Source organism: Phalaenopsis equestris, unplaced genomic scaffold (assembly GCF_001263595.1).
Source record: "Phalaenopsis equestris unplaced genomic scaffold, ASM126359v1 Scaffold001312, whole genome shotgun sequence".
Lineage (NCBI taxonomy): Eukaryota > Viridiplantae > Streptophyta > Magnoliopsida > Asparagales > Orchidaceae > Phalaenopsis > Phalaenopsis equestris.
Window position 1 is genome coordinate 141,816 of NW_018165751.1, and position 23,631 is coordinate 165,446.

The window sequence follows — 23,631 nt, forward strand, 5'->3', positions numbered from 1 at the left end:
TAATTTATATTAATTATTGATGCGTGCCAGAAATTTTGTAGTGGTAGAGTAATGAATTATTGTCTTAGCATTGCACGATAATTCAGCACACACAGATAACAGAAGAGAAGTAAGCAGAAGGAGATACATTGACTTTTTATGTGGAAAACCCTTGAAATAGAGAAAAATCATGGGGACTAACCCAATTGAAATAATTCACTATGAATGATAAGTACACAGATCAATTCTTCTCCTAAAATAGGAAATATTGAATTACAAAGTTGTATAATTATAATTTTGTTGCAGTTCTTAGTGACAATAGGTTGCAAGGGTCATTGTTGATTATTGTGGAAGCACTAGTTCATCGTGAGTGTTGTAGATGGTTACATCAAAAGGGTTGATTGACCAAATAAACCGTAGTAAGCAATTACGAGAGTTGTGGACCACATAGGTCGTGGTGGCAAGTATGAATGGCGTCTGTAGGCACCCGGGGCCAGAGTCGGGAGCTAGAGTTGGGAGCTGGTGTTTCGAGCTACACGAGTTTTGAACTACGTAGGTCGTAGGAGCGAGTATGAATGACTTTCGTAGGTTGTCGGGGTCGGAGTCGGGAGTTGCATGAGCTATGCCCTGTAGTCCATAAGAACGAGTATGAATGACGTCCATAAGCCACGAGGGTCGAATTCGGGAGCTGCACGAGTTGTGAACCACATAGATACATGGATCGTAGTGATGAGCTTATGTCTCACAACGATGACTGACAACATCTAGTTGGTGATAATCGATGATGATTGGTGGTGATTGACGGTGATGACCAACAGTAGCTGACGGTGATTTATGCAGGATTTGGGAAAAATGATATTAAATTAATAATAATTATGCAATGTAACCCAAACAATAATGGAACTTTAATGAAAATAAATTATATTTAAAACATATTTTTATGAAAATAATTTATATTTAAAACATATTTTTAAATCTCAAATTTCTTTTACATATAACGCAGGTATGCATGTTGTTCAAGTAATACAGGGCTCTAATGGAGTCCTAGATATCGATCCCATAGGGAAGCTGGAAATATATATAAGCTAGCTATTTATATTATATTATAAACTAAAAATAAAAACAAAGTAAAGTGCGAAGTTTGAAGTTAAACTTCTTAAGTGAAATGCTACTAAATATGCAGATGTACGACTATAACAAGTAACTTAAACTAGACACTAAACTTTCAAAAGTAAATTGTTGAAATAAAACAAAGGTTTTTGTTGACAAAAAATTTTAAAAATGTTTTGTGTCGGATATGAGCAATCATACTACCCTCTTCCGAACGCTACAAAGAACATTGATTAATTCAGAGTTTGGTCCCTAATTCCGTGATTAGGCTGGAAGAATACCAATTGTCACTATAGAGCTCCCCCTACTCCCTCACCTGAAGGCTAACATGTTCGCATTAGTTTCCAATCAACTGAATCAAATTGGAGATTATAATTTGTCACCTTAAAATCTTCTAATTGTACATCCAATGAAGTATATTTCCCTATTTACTTACACCCAATCTCATGGATGAAATACTTTCCCATGAAATTAAATGTGATTTTACATTTGTTGTAGAAATGATATCATCTTTTCATAACATATATTTCTCAACACATTTTACCAATTCAATTGGTCAGATCAAAAAGTAAATGAATATCGAAGTTCAAATCATCACAAAATATTGACATTTAAAACCGTAGAAAACAAAATTAATTGTTCACAAAATCATTTCTTCAAAGTAGGTCATGAGAATGATATAATAGAACACAAATTTCATAAAAACAAGTTTACAAAGAAAAGAAATGAAAAATACAACTTAACTCACAATCCTTCCCAAGCAAATTCCTAGAAGTTCTCTCGAAGTCTTTTCCTCTTTACAATCACTCCCGATTCTCTCTTAGAAATTTAACTAAGAAGAAATATCTTACATTATCCCTTCTCTTATAATCATAGAAGAAAATCTCTTCTTCTCTCTCTCTCTAACTCACGTAATTTCTCTCTCTCCCTCTCATCACACTCTAGAAGTCCTTCCTTTTGGGCTGCTTCCTCTAAAAAAGAGTATCAATTTCAAGCATAAATTCAAAAGTCAAAACTTTAAATTTCAAAAGATGTGCCTCAGTGATCATAAATTCAAATCCCTTCAAATTGGAATCTTCCATAGTGTCTAAATGCATTGAATCACTCAATGGAAGCTTAAAACAAGTGTCCAATTGAAAATTCGCAAAAATTTTGTCTCGAATCGCCTTAATTTGAAAACATTGTGCCTTGCGCATCATGTGCCAGCGCATTGAATTTTGGCGCATCATGCGCAAAACCAAAAAATTGTCCGTTTTTGCTCTAAATTTTGTTTTTTTATCATTTTTTCTCCAAATGTCTAAAAATGATATACCTGAAAAAAAAACACAAAAATCTATTTTATTTAAAGTGTAATATCACAAAAAATAGGCATAAACGGGGCACTTAAAACATTATATTATTTTTGTGTATCAGTGATCGACGGGTGTCGACGACGGTCGGTGGTGATCGATGACGATCAATGGTGTTCGACGACGGTCGAGATGGTGTTGGACTTTAGTTTTTTCTCAGAGCTTCCAATTATCTTCAAATTCCTTCTCTAACCGCCAATCTCCCATGCCAAAATATTTTTTATTCTTGCGCCGTAAAAAATTTTCTTCCCTGTCCTAAAACCTCGCTCTAACACCACTTGCCAAAAAATTTGGGCGAAAAAAAACAAGAATCGACAAAAAATTCAAAAGAATGCACATAGATTTACGAGGTTCGACAAAGATGCATATGTCATTGAGAGCAAAACGACGACTTTCTTTTCAATATTTAGAAAAGAGCACAAAATACAAGATTAAGAATCTCACATATGATTACAAACATGACATATATATAACCCTATAGTACAATAGGCAATTACTTAAATTACTCCAATACCAAATCACAGGATATTGCCCCCGCACCCCAACTCACATAATACAACTTTTTTAATTGGACAAAACCTTCCACTTCACTCTACCTGTGGGCTCAGCTCTGCTCCAAAATCTGTCTGGTATATATATTTGCCATAAAAAAATAAATGGAAGATGTGAGGATTAAGCACCGAATGTTTTTTACTCAAGGGAGCTCATCTCTAGTGCCCAGCAACCCTGCTGTAACCCGCCGGCCATTGCCATGGCGGCCAAGTTTCCCACTCTGACGCTCTGCCCTTCTTACCCTAACTCTAATCATACACCACTGTTTCACACTCCTTATTTTTTCTGCACAAAGCGGCCTCCTGCACTCGGAATCCCTGCCAAACCAACTCCATGCACAGCGCCTCGATGCGCCAAGCGAACCGGGAAGCAAAGGTATCCTTCCGAGAAGAAGAAGCTCGAGAGGATGAATAAAACTCGAACCCTAACAGAAATCAAGATCAAGGAAGAAGGCTTCTGGAGATTCTCCAAGCTTGCCATACCCGTCCACAAGGATCCCGGAAAGGACTTCTTCGGCGTCTCTCTTCCTCTTCTTGAATCAATCTCCAAGATCCTCGAGTTCCCGGTATTCATAGGCTCATGAATCTTTTTCCTTAGTGAGATTCTATACATGCAAAATCTTTCTTCTGTATTTCCTCTAACGAATTCACCGCTATAGGTGGCCGCAATGCTGCCAATGGAAGCTTTCACAGTTGTTCGGAAGTCCTTTGATGCAAGGAAGGTAATATTTGTCTGGTTATGAAGCGATAATTGTCTTTTGAGTGTCTTAATTGCTTCTATCTAATTGTAAAAGTCGTTTTCATAGAAGTGAGGGAAAATTAGGTTCTTGATTCGGTGTCTATATAATTAATCTTTTGTTCTATATTTTAACAAAAAATGATTGGAGTCCATTTCCGGTAATTGTGTAGACTAACATGTATTGTAGATGTTTCAAGAAAATGAAGGGGCTGTTTGATAGCGCCTTTTAATAGAATTTATCACTGGATTTGCTAAATCAAACCAAATGGTAAAATGCAGTAGTTAAGCTGATTTATGAATTTTTGGATTTAGTTTGCCTTGGATTCGGCTTAAATTTGATTCACTAAATCTATGGGTAGGATAAATTTGATGCATTTTCGATTTAATTTACTTAATCCTATTTACAATCAAACAACCCTCTGCATTGGATTGGAATATTGCATGATTGTTCTTTGGTGTTTTTTGTTTGCAATTTCAGTTATTTTACTTCAATAATTGATGAGTAAGGATGTAAATGAGCCAACTAAAGTCCAAGTATTGCTCAATCAAGCTTGATTGAGTTAATGATACCGGAGGTAACCCGATTCAGCACTCAAACAACACAATTTTATTGCGAATTTTGAAGGGAGTACTACATAGACTCTTGGACGAAAAACATCACAAACATGTGAACGATAATATAAGAAGTAACCACTCAACAAGTAATAAAATAAGCACCAAAGAGGGCGGGAACAATCCTGGACAGCACGAGGTGGGGGTTGAGACTCCGTCGGAGGGGCCGGGAAAGTGTCGGCGGCGGCTAGGAGGATGTCAAAGTGAACGTCAGCATTGGAGGGGTGCCGGGGACTGGGTTGCAGGTACAATAACCTGCTGGAACGGGCGTTGGGAAGGATTGCAGAGGCTGTTGGGAAGGTCTGAAGGTGCTGTGGCAGCAGTTAGAGGACGGCTGTGTGGAATCTGGAGGTGCTTCGACTAATTGGGAGAGGTGCAAAGATGCCCGACAACGTCTGGAGAGGAGCTGGGAAAGATTGGAGGGTCCCGCAAACTGTTGGAGGAGTTGTAGGAGTGGTTGGCTGCGGTGGTAGAGTGGGGTAATCACCACCTTAGGTGAGGTACAGCCGAAACACCTCTCGCCATCGGATACAACCCCTCGGGAGGGGAACACTGTCGTGGCAAACCTAAAACCAAAAATCACACAAAAGCTGTCTAGAACTAGGAAAATAAAAACATACATAAATAGGAGTGCAAGAGGGACCAACAAATGCAAAATCATAGGAAGGAAGGAGGTGAATGAAATGAAAGGGACAAAAAGCTAGTTGCAACGGCTAAGAGCGGCGGGGAACTAGGGCATGAGTGAGAATAGGTGAGTGAATCGGGCACGAGATGAGGGGGCCGAGCATGATAATGGTGGCCGGGTGTGATTGTGGTTTGGGGTGGTGGCTGTCCAGTGTGAAGGCTGGACCGGCTTGCTGCTCTCGGTCCGACGAGAAAAGCAGTCCCGTGTTAGTTAGTGTTATAAGAGTTTGAGTTAATATTAGCTTGGTTCAACCTCACAAATATATGCAAATATTTGAATTCATTTACCTTTATCAACATCAATAAAATTCAGCTTTTTTCTCTCTTCTCTAAGGTTAAATATGACAAATTTGATGGTTCTATATTTCATGACAACTGTTTAAAATTTTTCACAAATCTCAACATAGTTCATGCAGTTCACTTTTTTTTTCCGTGTCGCTAGATGGTTAGTATCTTGAATTTCTAACTTAATTGCAAGGGTATGAACGATTCTACGAGGAACTAATCAGTAAATGGTTGGCAAGAGCTATAAATTCACTTCAGCTTTTATGGAAAACATTGATGATGACAATAAACTTTACACTATCACGTCAAGTGCATTATTACAAAATTATAAATAAGCTATTTATGGGTGTATTATTGAGCTGAGTCGAAAACAAAATTTAGATTCTTAAAGCCCCTGCCAACAATTTGGTACTCAACTATAATAATATTATTGTTAGCTTGTAATATTGTCATACATGTATAGGCATTTATATTTTAACCTTCTCTAAAATACTAATCCTTGATCTTTTTCTTAGGAGTTAAAATATGTCAATTCCACTTGGAGATAGTTGATTATGAGTTTATGGGTTACAATAGAGAATAAGGTCTAAATGGCCCCCTGAATTTATAAGGGGAAGGTTTAATAAGTGTCAATTTAGTTCCCAACTCTTTTAACATGGGCTGAAAAAGTCCCCAATAAGGCCTCTTTAGCCCTCTGTAAAACAGTATGTGGATTAATTTAACCCTTTTATAAGCTTATGATTAAAATGCCCCCCTCTGAATAGTGAGAGACTATTTTGACACATTACTCATTACAATATGTACTATGTAGATTCATGAAGCTAGAAAAATTAGCTATTTGAAGTAGTTCATTATGAGTACATGATTTACATACACCTTCCTTCCCTGTTGTCTTTGACTTGAAACTTGAAAGCTTGAGCTTTTGAATTAGAAGCTCAGGAGTCCTGATCCCAGGTGTGCTTATTTCTTTTTCCTTGAATTACAGCAACTTGCAACATTTTGTTTGATACTTGCTGCAGTTGTTGAAGGAGCCTCAGTTTGTTTATACCGTGGACATGGATGTAAAGAAACTTCTGAATCTGGAGCCTCGAACATGGGATTTTATTTCACGGTTGGAGCCAAAACTTGGATCTATAGAATACATGCCATCCAGCAAAGTTGTTACTGATTTGACCAGCATTTTACATAATTTGGTAAACAACAAACATGATTCTAAACAGAAGGAAGTGGACATTCAAATTAAGTCTTTTCACCGCTCCTTAATCTCTAAATTGCTAAAAGTTGCTGTTGTGGGAAGTGGACCATCCGGCTTATTCACTTCCCTTGTTCTTAGTGAGCTTGGAGCAGATGTCACTTTGATAGAAAGGGGTCAAACTGTTGAACAGAGAGGGCGTGATATTGGTGCCTTGGTAGTTAGAAGAACTCTGCAACCTGAAAGCAACTTCTGCTTTGGCGAGGTGCTTATTTCTTCATTACGGTATCAGTTTATCTTGATTGATAATTGTTTATTCTCTTTCAAAATAGGGGTACTCACGTACATACCACTCAATTTCTATGTATTTACATATCTAACGAGTAAACTTTACTTTTTATATTTATACCACCCAATTCTTTCATATCACTTAAAAAATCCCATTATTTAACTTTTAGAAATTGAAATACACCTTTTCATGCATAGGTAAGGTGGTGTGTAAGTAAAATTGAAGTTTAGGTGTTGGATATGTAAACTCTCATCTAGGTTGTACTCCTAAAATCTAGGAAGTCTATGCTGAGAATTAAGTAAAATTGAAGTTTAGGTGTTGGATATGTAGATACATAAAATCTTTTTTCAAAATATTGTTTTTGGGATTTGTAGCCATGCTGACGACTTTGAACTTTACCCTTGGCATGACTCGTAAAAGTGTGTTATTGTCAGCTGCTTGGTTTTTTTTTCAGTCTTTCTTTCTATTCTTAATAAAATATCCCAATGGAAACATGCAGCTGTTGCTAAGTTTCAAGTAGAAGCAAAGTTCATTTATGAAGATTTTAGTGACAAGTATGTCAGCTCTATTCAAATTTACCATTGAGAAATTTACTTATATAAAATGTTGTATAATTTATTCATTATTTTAAATTCATATGCTGATATTACTAAATTTCTCGGTTCTTATTGGGTTCTAAAATTTTTTGACTTACAAATGGGTTTAACGGGGAACTTTTTATAGACTGATTTTTTGTAGCTTAATACCTATTTTGGCATGAATATGGGAGTGTGTAGCTTGATGGAACATCTACTAAAAATCCTACATTCTCCACTTAGGAAGTTTATTACATTCATGACCTTTTGAAGGGTTCTAACATTTTTTGTAAATTTAGTTGGAGCTTAAGTTGTGCTTAAGCCAACTTGAGCCTAACTAAATAGATATTTTGTTGCTCTTCAAAACTTGAAAAGCTTAAGCCTGGCTTCTTTGAAGGAAATGCTCTAGCTTGGTTCACCTAGGTGTTCAATAGGGCGCTTAAGCTAGCTTAACGTTTTGGGGCTTTTACACACATAACATACAATTCTCATGTATTTACATATCTCACACCTAAACTTTCATATTTGCACACATAACACTCAAATCTTTAATATCACATCATCTTTAATATCCAAATCTTTAATATCACATCAAGAATAGCTCTATTATCACTTTTAAAAAATGAAATACATCTTTTCATACATAGGTTTAAACCACGAAAGTGTTATGTATGTAAATATGAAAGTTTTGGTGTGAGATATTATACATAAGAATTGTGTGCCACGTATGTAAAATTCCCTAACATTTTTTTTCCATATTTTTCTGCACCAGGCCTGCATCATTGTGCTTACCCTGTTGCTTCATGAGATCACCATTCTTCATCTTTCCACGCGTCCTTATTTTTCCCTTTGCTCCAACGTCTGCATATTCAGCTATCTTGTGTTTCGCTTCAGTTGTTGTTGATGTTGCAGTCAACATCATACTTGATGCGGGGTTGTTGATATGAGGCTGCAATGTAGCATCATTATAGTTGTTGATGGTGCAATTGTTGAATCATTAGTACTTGATAGTTATTCTAATTAATTACTAACTATATTTACTCATCTACTCACTAGCTATCTAACTTATAACTAATTTTCACAATTACTTCATAGTTATATTATCTGATCATTGGCTACTTGATTTATTACTAATAAACATAATAAATTCCTACACGAGTTTAAGAGGCCGTTTATGATAATTTTTATTCTTATTTTTTACTTTGTTTATGTTCTAATATGAAAGAAAACCTTGTTTAGCTTTTTTTTTTATTATTTTTCAAATAAAAATCTTTTTCACTAGTGGCTCCATCTTCTTAAGCAGCACCGCCAGATGGGCCTGTCTTCTTAATCAGACTTCATCCTCATGGGGGTTGGTGTCAGCATTGATGCATTCCTCTGTAACTGATTTTGACTCCTAAGCCCTGTTCGTGATGTACGTGTTACAACCCAACTCTCGCTCGTTGAGATATTGTTCGTTTTGGCCAAAGGGCCTTACAGTTTTGTTTGATTGGTATGACTTTCCAAGAGGTCACACTTCTCAAGAGTGCTCTCGCATGAATACACTTGGGAGTTTCTGATAAAATTTCAACAATTATTCAAAACGACACCTTGTTATTTAAGAGTTTAGCTTCATTCTATTTGAGGGGTTTCACAATATCGGTTTGTTGAGAGGACATACACAATAATGAATAATTTGTACTCATTTGATCATGCAACTGAGGTTGTTGTTCCTTGATGAGTGCAGCACTTGGTCAGACGGAGTTGGGAGTGGGTTAATGAAAAAATAAAATCTAAAATATTAACAATTTCTACAATTTATTTTTATTATTTTTTCAAGGTAAATAAAATTATTTAAAAAATAAAAAATAAGTAAACAAGAATATTTTTAATTTTTAACTGTTTTTTTTTATAAAAAATGATCCCCATCATTAACCGAGTTTTCAACTTCCTCAAATAACCTCAATGTTTATGTCATCTTATCTTTATTAGCCATCCAAATAGCTTAAGCTCTTTGCATGTGGCTTAATCCTTCGAACTTCTCCCTTTGCTTACCCTCACTTAACTTATCCAAAGCCCTAGCCAAATTGGGCCAAGCTATTTAAATGAGATTCGATTGTATTTTTTTCTTTTCTCTCTCTTTAATCTAACATAAAAAAATGTCTTGTATTTGTTTTTCTTTAGTGATACAATTGTACTAGCTATTAAAATTGAATTGACGTCTAAGGTGATTGATTCCTAATGTTATTTTAAAAAATACCAAATTAGTAGAATATTCTCTGAGAAATTCCATGTTTTTTCTACTGCCATCTTTTCACCATTTACTATTTTGATTTACATGCATACCCCACAATTTCTATGCATTTACACATTTAACACCTAAACTTCAATTTTTACACATATACACCTTAAGTCGGACCTGGGTTAAGCCCGGGCCCGTGCACCGCTAAAAAAATGCATCGATATCCGTGCTAGTCGCTTGCGCGATAAACCATAACAATGCGGGTGTCCTTTTTAGCTAAAGTTGACGTTCCGGACGCGTCGACGTGGTCTGTTTCGTCATCCGGGATCGTCCGGAAGAGTTCGCCGATGGGCGAGTCGATTCAAGTAAAAGTCGTGTGTGGTGCAGTAAGTGCATGAATTGCGGCGTTCACGAGTAATCGAGTCACAAAAGGTACATGGAGTGATGGAAAGCTGGTTACCAGAATAGGGAGGAACAGTGATAGCGTTCAGGCTGTAAGCTCTTTTAATTATTATCATTGGATAGTCATTTGTAGATCACGAGCATTTAGAGATATTCTAACCTCATACCTGCTTTTGGACAATTAACTGTTTAGAAATAATTGCATCTCATTTTAATAGTTTAGACTTTTGCTTTATACTTTTTAATTATTATAGGTTATGTTATGATATAATATTGTATGAATGATATTGGGGACATAATGATTGCCGACATCTGTGGACAAAATATCTCAACATGTATGGGTCCCAAAAGAGCGGGAGATAGTTTCTATAAGAAATTTCCAGTTCAAATTTTGATAAAAAGCCGATTAGGTGCATGTAGTGGTTAGCCTGGGAGGTTTATGCAAAAGTGGATTGCATCAACAAAGAAATGAAATGCTCGTGCTTGTTTTGTTTACTTTATACTTCGTTCCTCCAAGAAGATGGATGCCATTGAATGACTAACTAAAACCAGGACATGTTATCTAGTTAGCTTTGACATGTTTGATCGATCAAGTGGTCGACTAATATGTCCATTAAGGAATGTTTAGGGGAAGGGGCCATATTTAGCAGAAAAAAAGCATAATTAGTCAAAATTTGAAGTATAAGAAAATAGTATCTATACTTGTTAGGGGCCCTTCAAAATTGCTACAACTCATGTTGATATTACGCTAGGGTTTTTGGGTTATGTTACGCCTATACACGAGTCGGTCCACCCTGGACTGGATGGATGGAAGCATTACAACCGAACCACAGGCGGGCCAGTCTTGGCGACAGGAAGAAGCGGAGCGAACAGGGGGAGCCGCAAAAGAAGTAAAGGAATGGGTGGGGTCCACTAGTGCCATAATCACCTATGCAAGGAGGATAATTAATGAAACTTGGAGGGAAAGTTAGAAAGGGAAGTTTTTGAAATGCTGTGAGAGGATTCTATTAGGGGGAGAACCTAAGGTTTCCTTTCTTTATGCATTATTTTGTTGGTTGCTGTGTTTTCTTCTTTTGGTGGTGTTCCTAGCGACGTCTAGGGTGTGGGAGAGCTGATCTACCTCTAGAAAGTAGATGATCTTTTGTATTTTGCTTGTTTGCATTTATTTTTTGCAAGGACAAGCCCTATTTGACTTATTTCCATCTATTTTTCGTTGTTTCGCCGTTGTTGCTTGCTATTTTTGGTGCTGAAGCGTATCAAATTGGTATCAAAGCCTAAATCTTGGTGGGATGACAACAAAGCAACTGGATGTACTAGAGGGAGAGGTCGGGCAAATCAGATTGAGAGTGGAAGAGAGGTTAGCCACCATGGAGGATTTGTTTTCTTCCATTGAAAGCCAAATGGAGGATGTATTTGAGAGCATAGGAGAAATGTGGGAGATGATGAAAAAGCTCATGGAGAGGCAGTCTAAGGCCGTACTGACCACTCCAGTTGCAAACCCTAACCAATGGTTGATCAGTGAATTCTTGGCCAAATCAAAAGGGAAGGAGATCAAGTGAGAAGACAATGAAGAAGACATCATCTATCTACAAGAGCTTCCCCCTAGGACTCCGAAAGGAGGGGGAGTGGAGACTTCCGATGGAGGGGGATGGACTGAAAATTGGATGAGGGATGGTATAAGGGGCACGAAAGAGCACGATGGAGGAAGAAGAGGAGGGGAAGTGGAGACTTCCGATGGAGGGGGATGGGCTGAAAATTGGATGAGGGGTAGTATAAGGGGCACGAAAGAGCACGATGGAGGAAGAAGGGAATCGACAGTGGGATATGCCTATGCTTGAATGAGGGAGTTCCACTCTAGATACATAGGGGGAAATACCGAAGAAACAGGAGGTTGGGGTGGAGATGCAAGGGTCGAAAAATTGAAGATGCTAATCTTCTAAGTGGAGGATGCCCATATATGTGTCTATTGAGTGGAGTAATACTTTGCAATCAATGAGTTAAGTGATGGGTTTAAAGCCCAACATACGAGCAACCATCCACCCTTTGAGACTGTGAGAATTGAAGGAAATGATGAAGCTCACTCAGATGATGGAGGATAAGAAATATGTGAAGAATACCGGTAAAGACGACAACATCGGGGGATTTTATAAGGGCACTTTGACAACCACGACACCGAAGGCCCAGGGGTTATCATTTCAGAAAGAGACGGCGAAGGAGAGGAATACAGGACCCCATCATAGGGATAGTTACAAGCTCCTCATAGATGCAAATGTGTAGGATAAAAGAGCAAAAGAATTGTGTTACCGTTGTGACGAGAAATACGCCCCAGAATATCCTTGCAAGCAGCACATCCTTCAGGTTCTTTTAGTTCAAGAGGATATAAAAAGTGAGGAATTGTAAGAGAAATCAAAAGAGGAGGAGCATCTGCATTTGGATGTGACGGAGGTGTCCCTTAATTCGGTGGTGGGAATTACCCCAAATTACATCATGAAGATGAAGGGGTGGATTGGGGAACAACAGATTCTGGTGCTGGTAGATAGTGGAGCCACACATAACTTCATCTCAAATCAGATTGTGTAGAAGCTAAGATTGGAGCTGGTGACTACAGGGAACTTCGACGTCATGATGGAGACAAGGAAGGTAGAGAAAAGTTGGGGAATTTGTAAAGGGTTGTGGTTTTGACACTTCACGACCTACAGGCGGTGGAAGACTTACGTTAGATTTGGGCAGCACAAAAAAATTGAGAAAAATAGATGTAATGTCTGGGATTCGAACCTGGATCAAATCTATACAAAAGAAGACACTAACCACGGGTTATCATTTCAGAAAGAGACGGCGAAGGAGAGGAATACAGGACCCCATCATAGGGGTAGTTACAAGCTCCTCATAGATGCAAATGTGTAGGATAAAAGAGCAAAAGAATTGTGTTACCGTTGTGACGAGAAATACGCCCCAGAATATCCTTGCAAGCAGCACATCCTTCAGGTTCTTTTAGTTCAAGAGGATATAAAAAGTGAGGAATTGTAAGAGAAATCAAAAGAGGAGGAGCATCTGCATTTGGATGTGACGGAGGTGTCCCTCAATTCGGTGGTGAGAATTACCCCAAATTACATCATGAAGATGAAGGGGTGGATTGGGGAACAACAGATTCTGGTGCTGGTAGATAGTGGAGCCACACATAACTTCATCTCAAATCAGATTGTGTAGAAGCTAAGATTGGAGCTGGTGACTACAGGGAACTTCGACGTCATGATGGAGACAAGGAAGGTAGAGAAAAGTTGGGGAATTTGTAAAGGGTTGTGGTTTTGACACTTCACGGCCTACAGGTGGTGGAAGACTTACCTTAGATTTGGGCAGCACAAATGTGATTTTGGGATGAATTTGTTGTAAACGCTAGGGAGATGAAGGTGGATTGGATGTCTCCGAGTGGAGGGTAAGAGGGTGATGTTGAGGGGAGATGCTAGTTTATGCAAATCTATGGTATCACTTAAAATCATGGTAAATCGATACGAGGAGCAGGACCGGGCTACTTGGTAGAGTTGCAGAGCATCGAGGAGGTTCGAGATTCAAAGTTGACAGAGTTTCATGAAGGGGTCCAACAGTTCCTACAACAGTTCAGGGATGTCTTCCAACAACCAAGCCGGTTACCTCGCCTGAGGGCGCACGAGCACGCTATTATCTTGAAGGAAGGTGTTTCCCCTATTATTGTCAAACCATGCATGTACCCTCATATTCATAAGGATGAGATAGAGAAGCTGATCCGTGAGATGCTCGAGGCCGAGATTATTAGGCCTAGTGCGAGTCATTTTTCCATTCCTGTCCTGCTGGTAAAGAAAAAAGATGGTAGCTGGAGATTTTGCGTTGACTATCGGGCTTTGAATAAAGAGACGGTGTTGAACAAGTTTTCTATTCATGTAATTGATGAGTTATTGGATGAGCTTTATAGAGAAGTCATTTTTTTAAAAAATTGATTCTAAGGCGGGATACTGCCAGATCAAAATGAATCTAGTGGATGTGCACATGATAATGTTTGGGACATATGAATGACACTATGAATTCTTAGTGATGCTGTTTGGTCTCACCAACATTCCGACGACATTTCAGTCCCTCACAAATGGGGTTTTCCAAGCTTATCTACTAAAATTTATCATGATTTTTTTATGACATTTTGTTCTACACTCGTATAGAGATAGAGCATATGTGTCATCTAAGGACGGTCCTGAAGATGTTGAGGGAGCATCAGTTGTATACCAACTTGAAAAATGTTCATTTGCACAATTACAAGTGGAGTACCAAGGACATGTGGTAACTAGAATGGGAGTAGCAGTAGATTAATCCAAGATTGAGGCTATGTTTGATTGACCCTTACCAAGAAGTTTGTAGGAGTTGAGGGGATTCTTGGGTCTCATTGGCTACAACCAGAAGTTCGTGAGAGGATATGCCACAATAGCATCGCCACTGACGGAGCAGTTGAAGAAAGACAAATTAAAATGGGGGGAAGCAGCAACACAGACATTTGAACATCTGAAGAAGACCATGACTAGCGTACCGGTATTAACACTTTCATATTTCAGTAAACAATTTGTGGTGGAGGCGATGGATTAGAATACGGATTGGGAGTAGTGTTCATGCAGGATTAGTGTTTGATTACCTACTTCAGCCAGGTTTTACAGCCAAAGAGAGGCTAAAGTCAGTACATGAACATGAGTTGACGACAATTGTCTTGGCCATTCAGAAGTGGGGGTCTTACCTGTTGGGATGAAATTTTGTGGTCAGGACAGATCAGAGGAGTCTAAAGTATCTCATGGAGCAATGGATGGTGACCGAGGAGTATCGAAGATGACTATCCAAGCACTGGGGTATGATTTCGAGATTCGGTACTGACTAGGATTGAAGAACAAGGCAGCAGACACATTGTCAAGAACTAGGATTGATGACTCTATCGGTACCCATGGTCCTAGATTGGGAAGCCTTGAGACAGGAGAGCGAAAGAGATGAGGAGTTGAGGAAGGTAAGAGCTGAGTTACTACGGGATCCGAACAACCATCCAGGATATGCATTGAGAGAACATCAACTGCTCCACCAGGGGCATTTCGTGCTGCCCAAATCGTTGGAGTATATTCTCAAATTATTGCAAGAGTTTCATGATAACGCGATCAGAGGACACTCAGGGGTGCAGAAGACATACAATCATCCGGCGGCGGAACTTTATTGAGTGGCGATGCGTAGAGACATTGAGGATATGGTGGCAAAGCACAACCTATGTTAGCGACACAAGTATTTTACCACGACATCAGTAGGATTACTACAACCATTAGCATTGCCGGAGAAGATTTGGGAAGAAGTGATGATCGATTTCATCGAGAGATTGCCATAGTCATAAGGGTTCATGATGATCACGGTGGTCGTAGATCGTCTGAGTAAGTATGCACATTTCATTCCCTTATGACATCCCTACATAGCGGTCTTAGTCGTGACGATGTTGATTCGTTTACACAGAGTATCGAAATCGATTGTTTCAAATAGGGACAAGGTTTTTCTCAACCAGTTCTGGAAAGAGCTATTCAGGTTATAAAGGACAGTCCTTAAGAAGAACACCATATATCATCCCATGACCGATGGATAGACGGAGGTGGTCAACAGAAGTGCGGAGACGCATCTATGTTGTTTTGTATCTGATACACCGAACATATGAGCCAAGTGGATTGCATGAGCTAAACTTTGGTATACCACGTTGTACCACACCGTATCACATACCACCCCTTTAAAGATATTTTATGGGCGGGATCCACCTCACTTGGGCGTGGAACCACACCAATATCTAGCTTCGATCAATACTTAGAGGATAGGGACAGGATACTAGCAAAGCTCAAGGGTTATTTACTGAGAGCTAAACAAATCATGAAGAGGAAAGCAGATGAATACAAAGAGGGGTGTATTTTGAACTAGGGGATATGATATACTTGAAGCTGAGACCCAACCGATAGAAGACATTGGTTAGGAGGAGGAGCGAGAAACTTTCACTGCGATAATTTGAACCATATGAGGTGATGACATGTATCGGGAAAGTGGCTTATCATTTGAGATTACCACCATCGTCCGCACCACACCCAATTCCATGTGTCAGTTGAGACGTGCGATTGGAGATCATATACCCTCGCCTACACTACCGCCGACGCTGACAGAAGTTTTGGAGGTGATTTTGGATCCGTTAGATATCGAAAGAGTGCGCTAAGGAGTAGGGGGTTGTCAGACTATGAAGCAACATGGGAGCCTTCCAAGGTGATCCACAAACAGTTTCCGTCTTTCCATCTGGGGTTGTCAGACTATGAAGCAACATGGGAGCCTTACAAGGTGATCCACAAACAGTTTCCGTCTTTCCATCTTGAGAACAATATACTTTTTGAGAGGGGAGTAATGTTACGCCCATACACGAGCCGGTCCACCTTGGACCGATTGGAAGCATTATAACCGGTCCACAAGTGGGCCAGCCTTGGCGAAGAAGCGGAGCGGCAGGGGGAGCCGCAGAAGAAGGAAAGGAAAGGGTGGGTCCACTAGGGCCATAATCACCTATGCAAGGAGGAGAAATTAATGGAGTTTCGAGGGAAAGTTAGGAAGGAAAGTTATTGAAATGTTGCGAGCGATTTTATTTGAGGGAGAACCTAGGGTTTGCTTTCTTTATGCATTATTTTGTTGGCAACTATAACTATGTTTTATTCTTTTGGTGGTGTTCCTAGCGATCTCTAGGTGCGGGAGTGTCGATCTACCTCTCGAAAGTAGATCATCTTTTTTATCTTGCTTGTTTGCATTTGTTTTTCATAAGAGCAACCCTTATTTGACTTATCTCCATCTATCTATCGTCGTTTCGCTGTTGTTGTTGCTGATTTTGGTGGGAGGGCTTAGATTGGCTCTCTTAAACTTCCTTCGGGCTTGATGTGTCATGTGCCATAGCATTCATTGTAGTTACACGGAGCTTTGATTTGATTTTTTGATAAGGTGACAAGCGGTTGCTCTAGTGCTTTGTGATGATTTGACAAATCATTTGTGAGTTTCCTTGTAATAACTTTTGATTCATTAACTAATTTTTGTGTTATATTTATTTATTTGTTTTTGATTCTCTAACTAATTTGCTCTCTTCTCTGTCATATTTTATTTTCAAAATTTCTACTATATTTTCATCTTCCACGTGGCATTTGAGGTGCTTTACTTGGTCTTTTGCTTATTACTTGTGTCAATTGTTGAGCTTCTTTGATTTAATAATTTGATTCATGCTTGTTACATTTGGATGAATGTCAATTTCTGCAATCTCCTGTGGACCTATTCCTTGTACTTTTGATGAGAAGAAATACCTTTATCCAAGGTCATTCTTCTTACTTGATTTTTTTGCTCTGTGGTTAGATTCCTTGTCCAGTTTACCTTATTTGTTGTCTTATTCTTTGCTCTATGCTTCGTTATATTTCCTCGTGAATTTATCTTCCTTTTAACTTGTTGAGACCCTCCCTCTCCATGGTAGTGTTCCTTTTTATTTATCGTATGCTTTTATGCTGGCTACTTAGAAGGAAGAGGACTTCTCATGTTTGGAAGAGATGCAATGAGGAAGAAGCTGTATATCTGAGTTTTCATCTTCTATTTCATTTATCTGGCATACTTTTTTGCATGTTAATGACCATGGCTGGTGACCTGTTGGTGGGAGGTTTGATATGGTCGGGCTACAATCGGACTCTTTTGGTTGTTTGTATCATCGTTTTTATTGTTTTTTTGGAATTCCTTATAATAGAGCAATAAAACTATTTGTATTATTTTGTAATTTCTATAAAATTTATTTGAGTTTGTAGAATGTTCACCCTCTTTTTTTATTTTGTAGAATGGGATGAAAATTTGTTATTTTTTATGCTTATTGTTTAATTAATCTTTTCAATATTTGGAATTTTTATCGATTGAATGCCATGAGAATGACTTCGACCTTTCACCAAGCCGATTTAGGTAGGTTTGCTCGAGTCATAATGAGTTTAGTCAGAGTGCTTGAGGCTAGCAAAAATATTTCTAGTTAGTGAGTGTTGATTTTTTGGGGGATATTTAAGGATTGGGCCTTCCCACTATTATGAATTTAGATAATCCTTGCATAATCTTGTAGATGGATTTTATTGCTCAACATAATCTCATTGACAATCACATTGCGGCAGAGCCATGTGAACATATAGTAATCGTGGCAGGCTTATATGTGAAGGTAGACATATGAAACATATAGTCTAAAAAGGGTTATGTTGAGATGGTCATATGGAAAATATAGTCTTTGATAAAAGAAAATAAAGTTTAAAAAAAGAAGAAAAAATGCAGGTGATCTTTGATGAAAGAAAATTTTGCCACTTATAAATTAACAAAACTAGCTTCAACATGAATTGATTTAGAACTCGCTTCACTAATAATGAAGTCAATTAGGCTAATAGGGCTGGTTAAAACCAAGCACAATTGGCATAAAATATTGTTAGGAAGCTATCTACACAAAGAATTTGTGGAACATCATCATAATAAATGATACCGAAATCGGTATAGAAATAAGGTGAGGTGAAACACAACACATCCACTAGTAATTTTATAGAAGCAAGAAATTGAAAATACAACAAATTAAAAGCAAATAGCAACGATAAGTACTAGGTAATAGGGTGCGCGTGGGGTTCGTTGGGGATTGGGCCTCTGAGGTGGTGGCAAGCCCCTAGCAAGCTGGTAACAGTAAGACAGTTCAGCAAGCAAGCAGCAGGAACACCTACGAGAGGGCGGTCCAGAGCAACATCAGTAAGGACGTGGCCAAAACAGCCACGGGGCTGGTGGTTCGGGGTGGCGACAACAAGGAAAAAAATGATGGGGATGTGGGAGCGATGCAAGAAATGACGAGGAAATGTATATGAAGGATAAACATCACCTGGAGATCAAGATATTGCCAGAGCATCATTTGGAAGCCTAAGATACAATCCTAAAAGGGAAAAAATGAGCCGACGACTCTATAAACTCAAATCAATCAAAACTAAACCTCAAACATCAAAGAAACATTTAAATAGACCTACTCCTATTTGGAGTGGGCCCCACTCCAAATGGGCGGCTAGAGAGAGCTGACCCAAAGAAACATTTAAATAGACCCACTCCTATTTGGAGTGGGCCCACTCCAAATGGGCGGCTAGCCCCACTCCAAATGGGCGGCTAGAGAGAGCTGACCAGCCCTCCCTCAATCTGGACCAAAGCTGTCCAAGGTCCCACCCTGCCCCTGCTTCGGTAAATCACTTGATTTAATGTGTTTTGAGCTTTCCCTTCGGTGATGCGTTGGCTCGCTACTGTTGCTGGTGACCAACATGATTGGTGAAAGTGAAGGATTTTTAGGGATCATTAACCTAACGGTTCTTAGTGACAAGCTTTATAGATCTAAACAGAAGTACCAAATATTGCAAAAACTAATTTCTCTCGTAGTGATTGATTGTTGAAGTGTGGCATATCTATACATGTCATCATAAATGTTGGATGAATAGTGGGTCCATAAACTATTCATGCTTCCTATTCTTTGATTCAGGAACCGAATTAAGAACGAAATAAAATTATTGTCTGTGAGCCTACTTAGCTTTCTTTCATTCTCCCTTATTGCTCTCAAGGTCATCATAAATGTTACTTTAATTTTTTTAAAAGGTCCAGTTTTTTCTTAAGTTCTATAAGTATTTTTCTTTCATGTCAATATTTATTTAAGGGGCATTTACATACATACCACCCAATTCCTAACTGCTTACATTGCTAACATCTAAACTTTACTTTTTAGATTTACACCACCCAAATCTTTCATATCACATAAAAATAACACTATTTTAACTTTTATAAAGTGTAATACACATTTTCTTGCATGGTTAAGATGCCATGTATGTAAAAATTGAAGTTTGAGTGTTAGATATGTAAATACGTAGGAATTAAGTGGTATATATGTAAATCTTCCTTTATTTAAATTTCTCTGCTGTCCAGATTCCTTAAAAGTGTGATCTTAACCTTATCAGGTCATGAAGACCCTGGTTCAGTTTGGAGCACCACCAGAGATTCTTCTTGATGGAAAGCCTCATCTTGGAACAGACCGCTTGATCGGAATTCTTAAGAACATCCGACAGCATTTAGTTCGACTGGGCGTGAGCTTTCTCCCAGTTTATTGATTCTTTTACTCCGTGTATTTCCAGATGCTTTTTTGCATTGTTTTATATGTAATTACATTTATAACACCTAAACTTTAATTTTTACATTAATACAACCCAAATCTTTTGTTCCACATCAAAAATACCACCACTATTTTAACTCTACGAAGTGAAATACACATTTTCATGCATAGATAAGGCAGCATGTATGTAAAAATTGAAGTTTAGGTGTTGGATATGTAAATACACAAGAATGGAGTGTTATGAATGTAAATCTTTTTTATTGTTTTTCTAATTTTATTTTCATTATAATGCAGGTTGATATAAAGTTTGGAACAAGGCTAGATGATTTTATTGTGGAAAACAAACAGATTATTGGAATCAAAGTCTCTGATGCAAGAGATGAATCCAGATCTAATAACCAGAGTTTATTATACGACGCAGTTGTTTTAGCTGTCGGGCATTCAGCTCGTGATGTATATCAAATGCTTGTTCAGCATAATGTGGATATGGTCCCCAAAGATTTTGCTGTAAGTTTCGATCTTATTACTGCAATTTGATGAACTAATATTTAATAAAGTTGAACTTCTAACCACCTGTGTGGATTCTACTTCACCGCTCCCTAGATTCTGCCTAAAAGCTAAGGAACCCATTGGGGTCATTTTTTTTATTTTTTTTGACATTTTTTTATTTTTATTTTTATTATTTTAATGTTTTGATTTAAATTAAACTATACTTGATTGAGGTAGTTGTTCTTAAAAACACTCGAGACTTCTTTTAATTGTTTTGAATGTTTTAAAGATTTGTTTATTTTTAGAATCAAAAAGCAAAAACTTATTAAAATTATATCAAACAAACATTTAAAAAAAACAAAAATAAAAATAGAAAACAAAAGCGACACCAAACGTACTCTAATATATTCAAATCTCCATCGACTTGCATCTGATGTTGTCAATGGTCAATCAGTGCAAAACTTCGTAGTCTTCCTTGCTAGAAGAGTATCGAAGATTCAATCTTAATTATCACACCATAATTAGGTAATGGCATTATGTTGTCGAAAACTTCTTTATTTGCTTGCAAAACCGAATGTTAGATATGTTTCTTGCCAGTATCTTATTGTGGCTACATGTGAGGTACATAAATAAATTTTGGATGACATGTTGCATACCCCTAGCGTTACCCCTTAAGTATAATGAAGCTAAGCTCTTAAACATCGAGGCGTCTTCTGGTGTAACGGTTGGAGTTTTATTAGAAACTCTAAAGTTAATCATGCTCTTGCGGAAGCACTCTTTGGGATGTGTGACCTCTTGGAAAGTTACACCAACGAAACAAAATTATGAGGCCATCAGGCCAAAACAGACAAGAACTCGATGGATGAGAGTTTGGGCTATTATAAATGACATTGGAGCATTACACTAGTTTGAAGATAGTAATATCTGCCCGATGGATGATTTTGGCTACTGAAGTGGGAGAAATTGTGAATTTCCTTAGGTAGAATGAAGCTAAGCTCTTAAACATCGAGACGCATTTTGGTGTGACGATTGAAATTTCATTAGGAACTCTAAAACTAAGCATGCTCTAGCAGGAGCCCTCGTTATTTAAGTTAGTATTACTTTAGCCTTTGCATTTGAAATCCTCGATCTTGGTACAACCGGAGGCAAGTTATACAATGTTTTTTTGCTTCAAGTATATTCATTTGCATAACTCAATCTTTTCTACACGCTTATTGCTTTCCATGTGCCCAATAGGTTGGCTTACGAATTGAACATCCCCAGGAACTAATAAACAAGATACAGGTATATGCCATTTCTTGATTTCATATTTTTCGGTGTTTACATGCATATCATGCAATTCTTTTGTATTTACATATCTCAAACCTAAATTTTCATATTTACACACATAGCACTCATATCTTTAATATCACATCAAAAATATCATTATTATCAACTTTTCATGCATGGGTTTAAAGCACCAAAGTGCTATGCATGTAAATATGGAATTTAAGGTGCGAGATATGTAAATACATAAGAATTGTGTGCTACGTATGTAAGTTGTCCTAATTTTTTTTTGAGATGTTCTACTGAACTTATTGTTTTTTTTTTAAAATAAAATTTTATCCTAATCATATATTTGGATATGCTATATACTTTTCTAGTATTCTTCGCTAGCTACCGAGGTTCAATCAGGTCGTGGAAAAGTACCTGTAGCAGATTACAAGGTGGTTAAATATATCAATGAAGGATCTGAGATTGTGAACTCTTGTTTGGAGGACCGAACTAGAAGCTGCTATTCTTTCTGCATGTGTCCTGGTGGTCAGGTGAGCATTACCATGTTACTTCTTGCATTTAACAATCGAAAGATTTACATACATACCACTCACTTCTTATGCATTTTTACATATCTAGCATATAAACTTCAATTTTTAGATATATACCTCCTCACACGTGCATTTAAAGATGTAGTTGACTTTTAAGAAGTAAAGTAGTTGTAAAAAGTAAAGTTTGTGTTCGATATTTATATATAAAAGTATTGGATGGTATGTTTCATGTGGTTAATGAGTTATCGTTGCTGGTAGGTTGTGCTAACTAGCACGAATTCATCTGAGCTCTGCATCAATGGCATGTCATTTTCTCGTCGGTCGTCGAGATGGGCCAATTCGGCTATTGTTGTTAGTGTATCTACGAATGACTTTGCTCCCTTCACTGGTTATGGGGCTCTTTGTGGTGTTGAATTTCAGGTTCTTGTCCTCGTTCTTCTCCTCTTGTTAGTGTACACGTTGCATTACTTCAGTGTTCTGTATAAAAAAAGTGAATTTTACATACATACCACACAATTACTTTATATTTACATATTTAACGCCTGAAGTTTGATAGTTACACTTGTAACACTTTGGTGTCATAAATCTATACATAAAAAAAAGGTGTATTTCACTTTTAAAAAGACAACAATGATGGTACTTTTGATGCGTTGTTAAATATTTGAGTGATATACATGTAAATGTAAATATTTAGGTGTTAAATATGTAAATATATAAGAATTGTGCAGTATGTATGTAAATGCCTAAAATTAGAAAGTTTAGAATCCCAAAGACGGAATTTCTAGGTTCTCAAGTTCAACTATGCAGTTTTGACAGAGTATGATGTTAGAGCAGTATAGACATCATTCTGTTGCTTGGTTTATGATTAATTTAGGTCATATCATTATTCTAGTTGTTAATAAAAAAAATTAATTATGTTGGCAATTTGGTGAGATCTAATTCATTTACAAGAGCAAAGAATTACATGAAGGTCTCATGCACAAAACACCCCAATAATTTTATTTATGTTAACCAAATGATGTCCACGTTCTACAGTAAAATTTTCAAAATAACCCCTTAATAAATGCAACTCAGAAGTACCGGTCCGCAACTGAGTTTGTTCACGCCATTTCTTTGCAAGTCGCAAAAGTCGTCTCGACAACTTAACATGGAATGCTTCGTTTCTTTGC

General features: G+C 37.7%; 1 protein-coding gene across 1 annotated transcript in view; it reads left to right on the forward strand.

Moving 5' to 3' along the window:
* Window positions 1-3,114: 3,114 nt before the first annotated feature.
* Window positions 3,115-23,631, forward strand: part of LOC110033946 (uncharacterized protein Cbei_0202) — a gene marked incomplete in the record, with an annotated part of 28,148 nt that continues 7,631 nt past the window's right edge. The window contains 10 exon segments of the mRNA XM_020738125.1: window positions 3,115-3,555; window positions 3,649-3,711; window positions 6,329-6,767; window positions 9,965-9,972; window positions 10,018-10,080; window positions 20,017-20,142; window positions 20,463-20,675; window positions 21,894-21,941; window positions 22,301-22,462; window positions 22,721-22,882. Of these exon segments, the coding sequence (XP_020593784.1) occupies window positions 3,190-3,555; window positions 3,649-3,711; window positions 6,329-6,767; window positions 9,965-9,972; window positions 10,018-10,080; window positions 20,017-20,142; window positions 20,463-20,675; window positions 21,894-21,941; window positions 22,301-22,462; window positions 22,721-22,882 (1,650 nt within the window).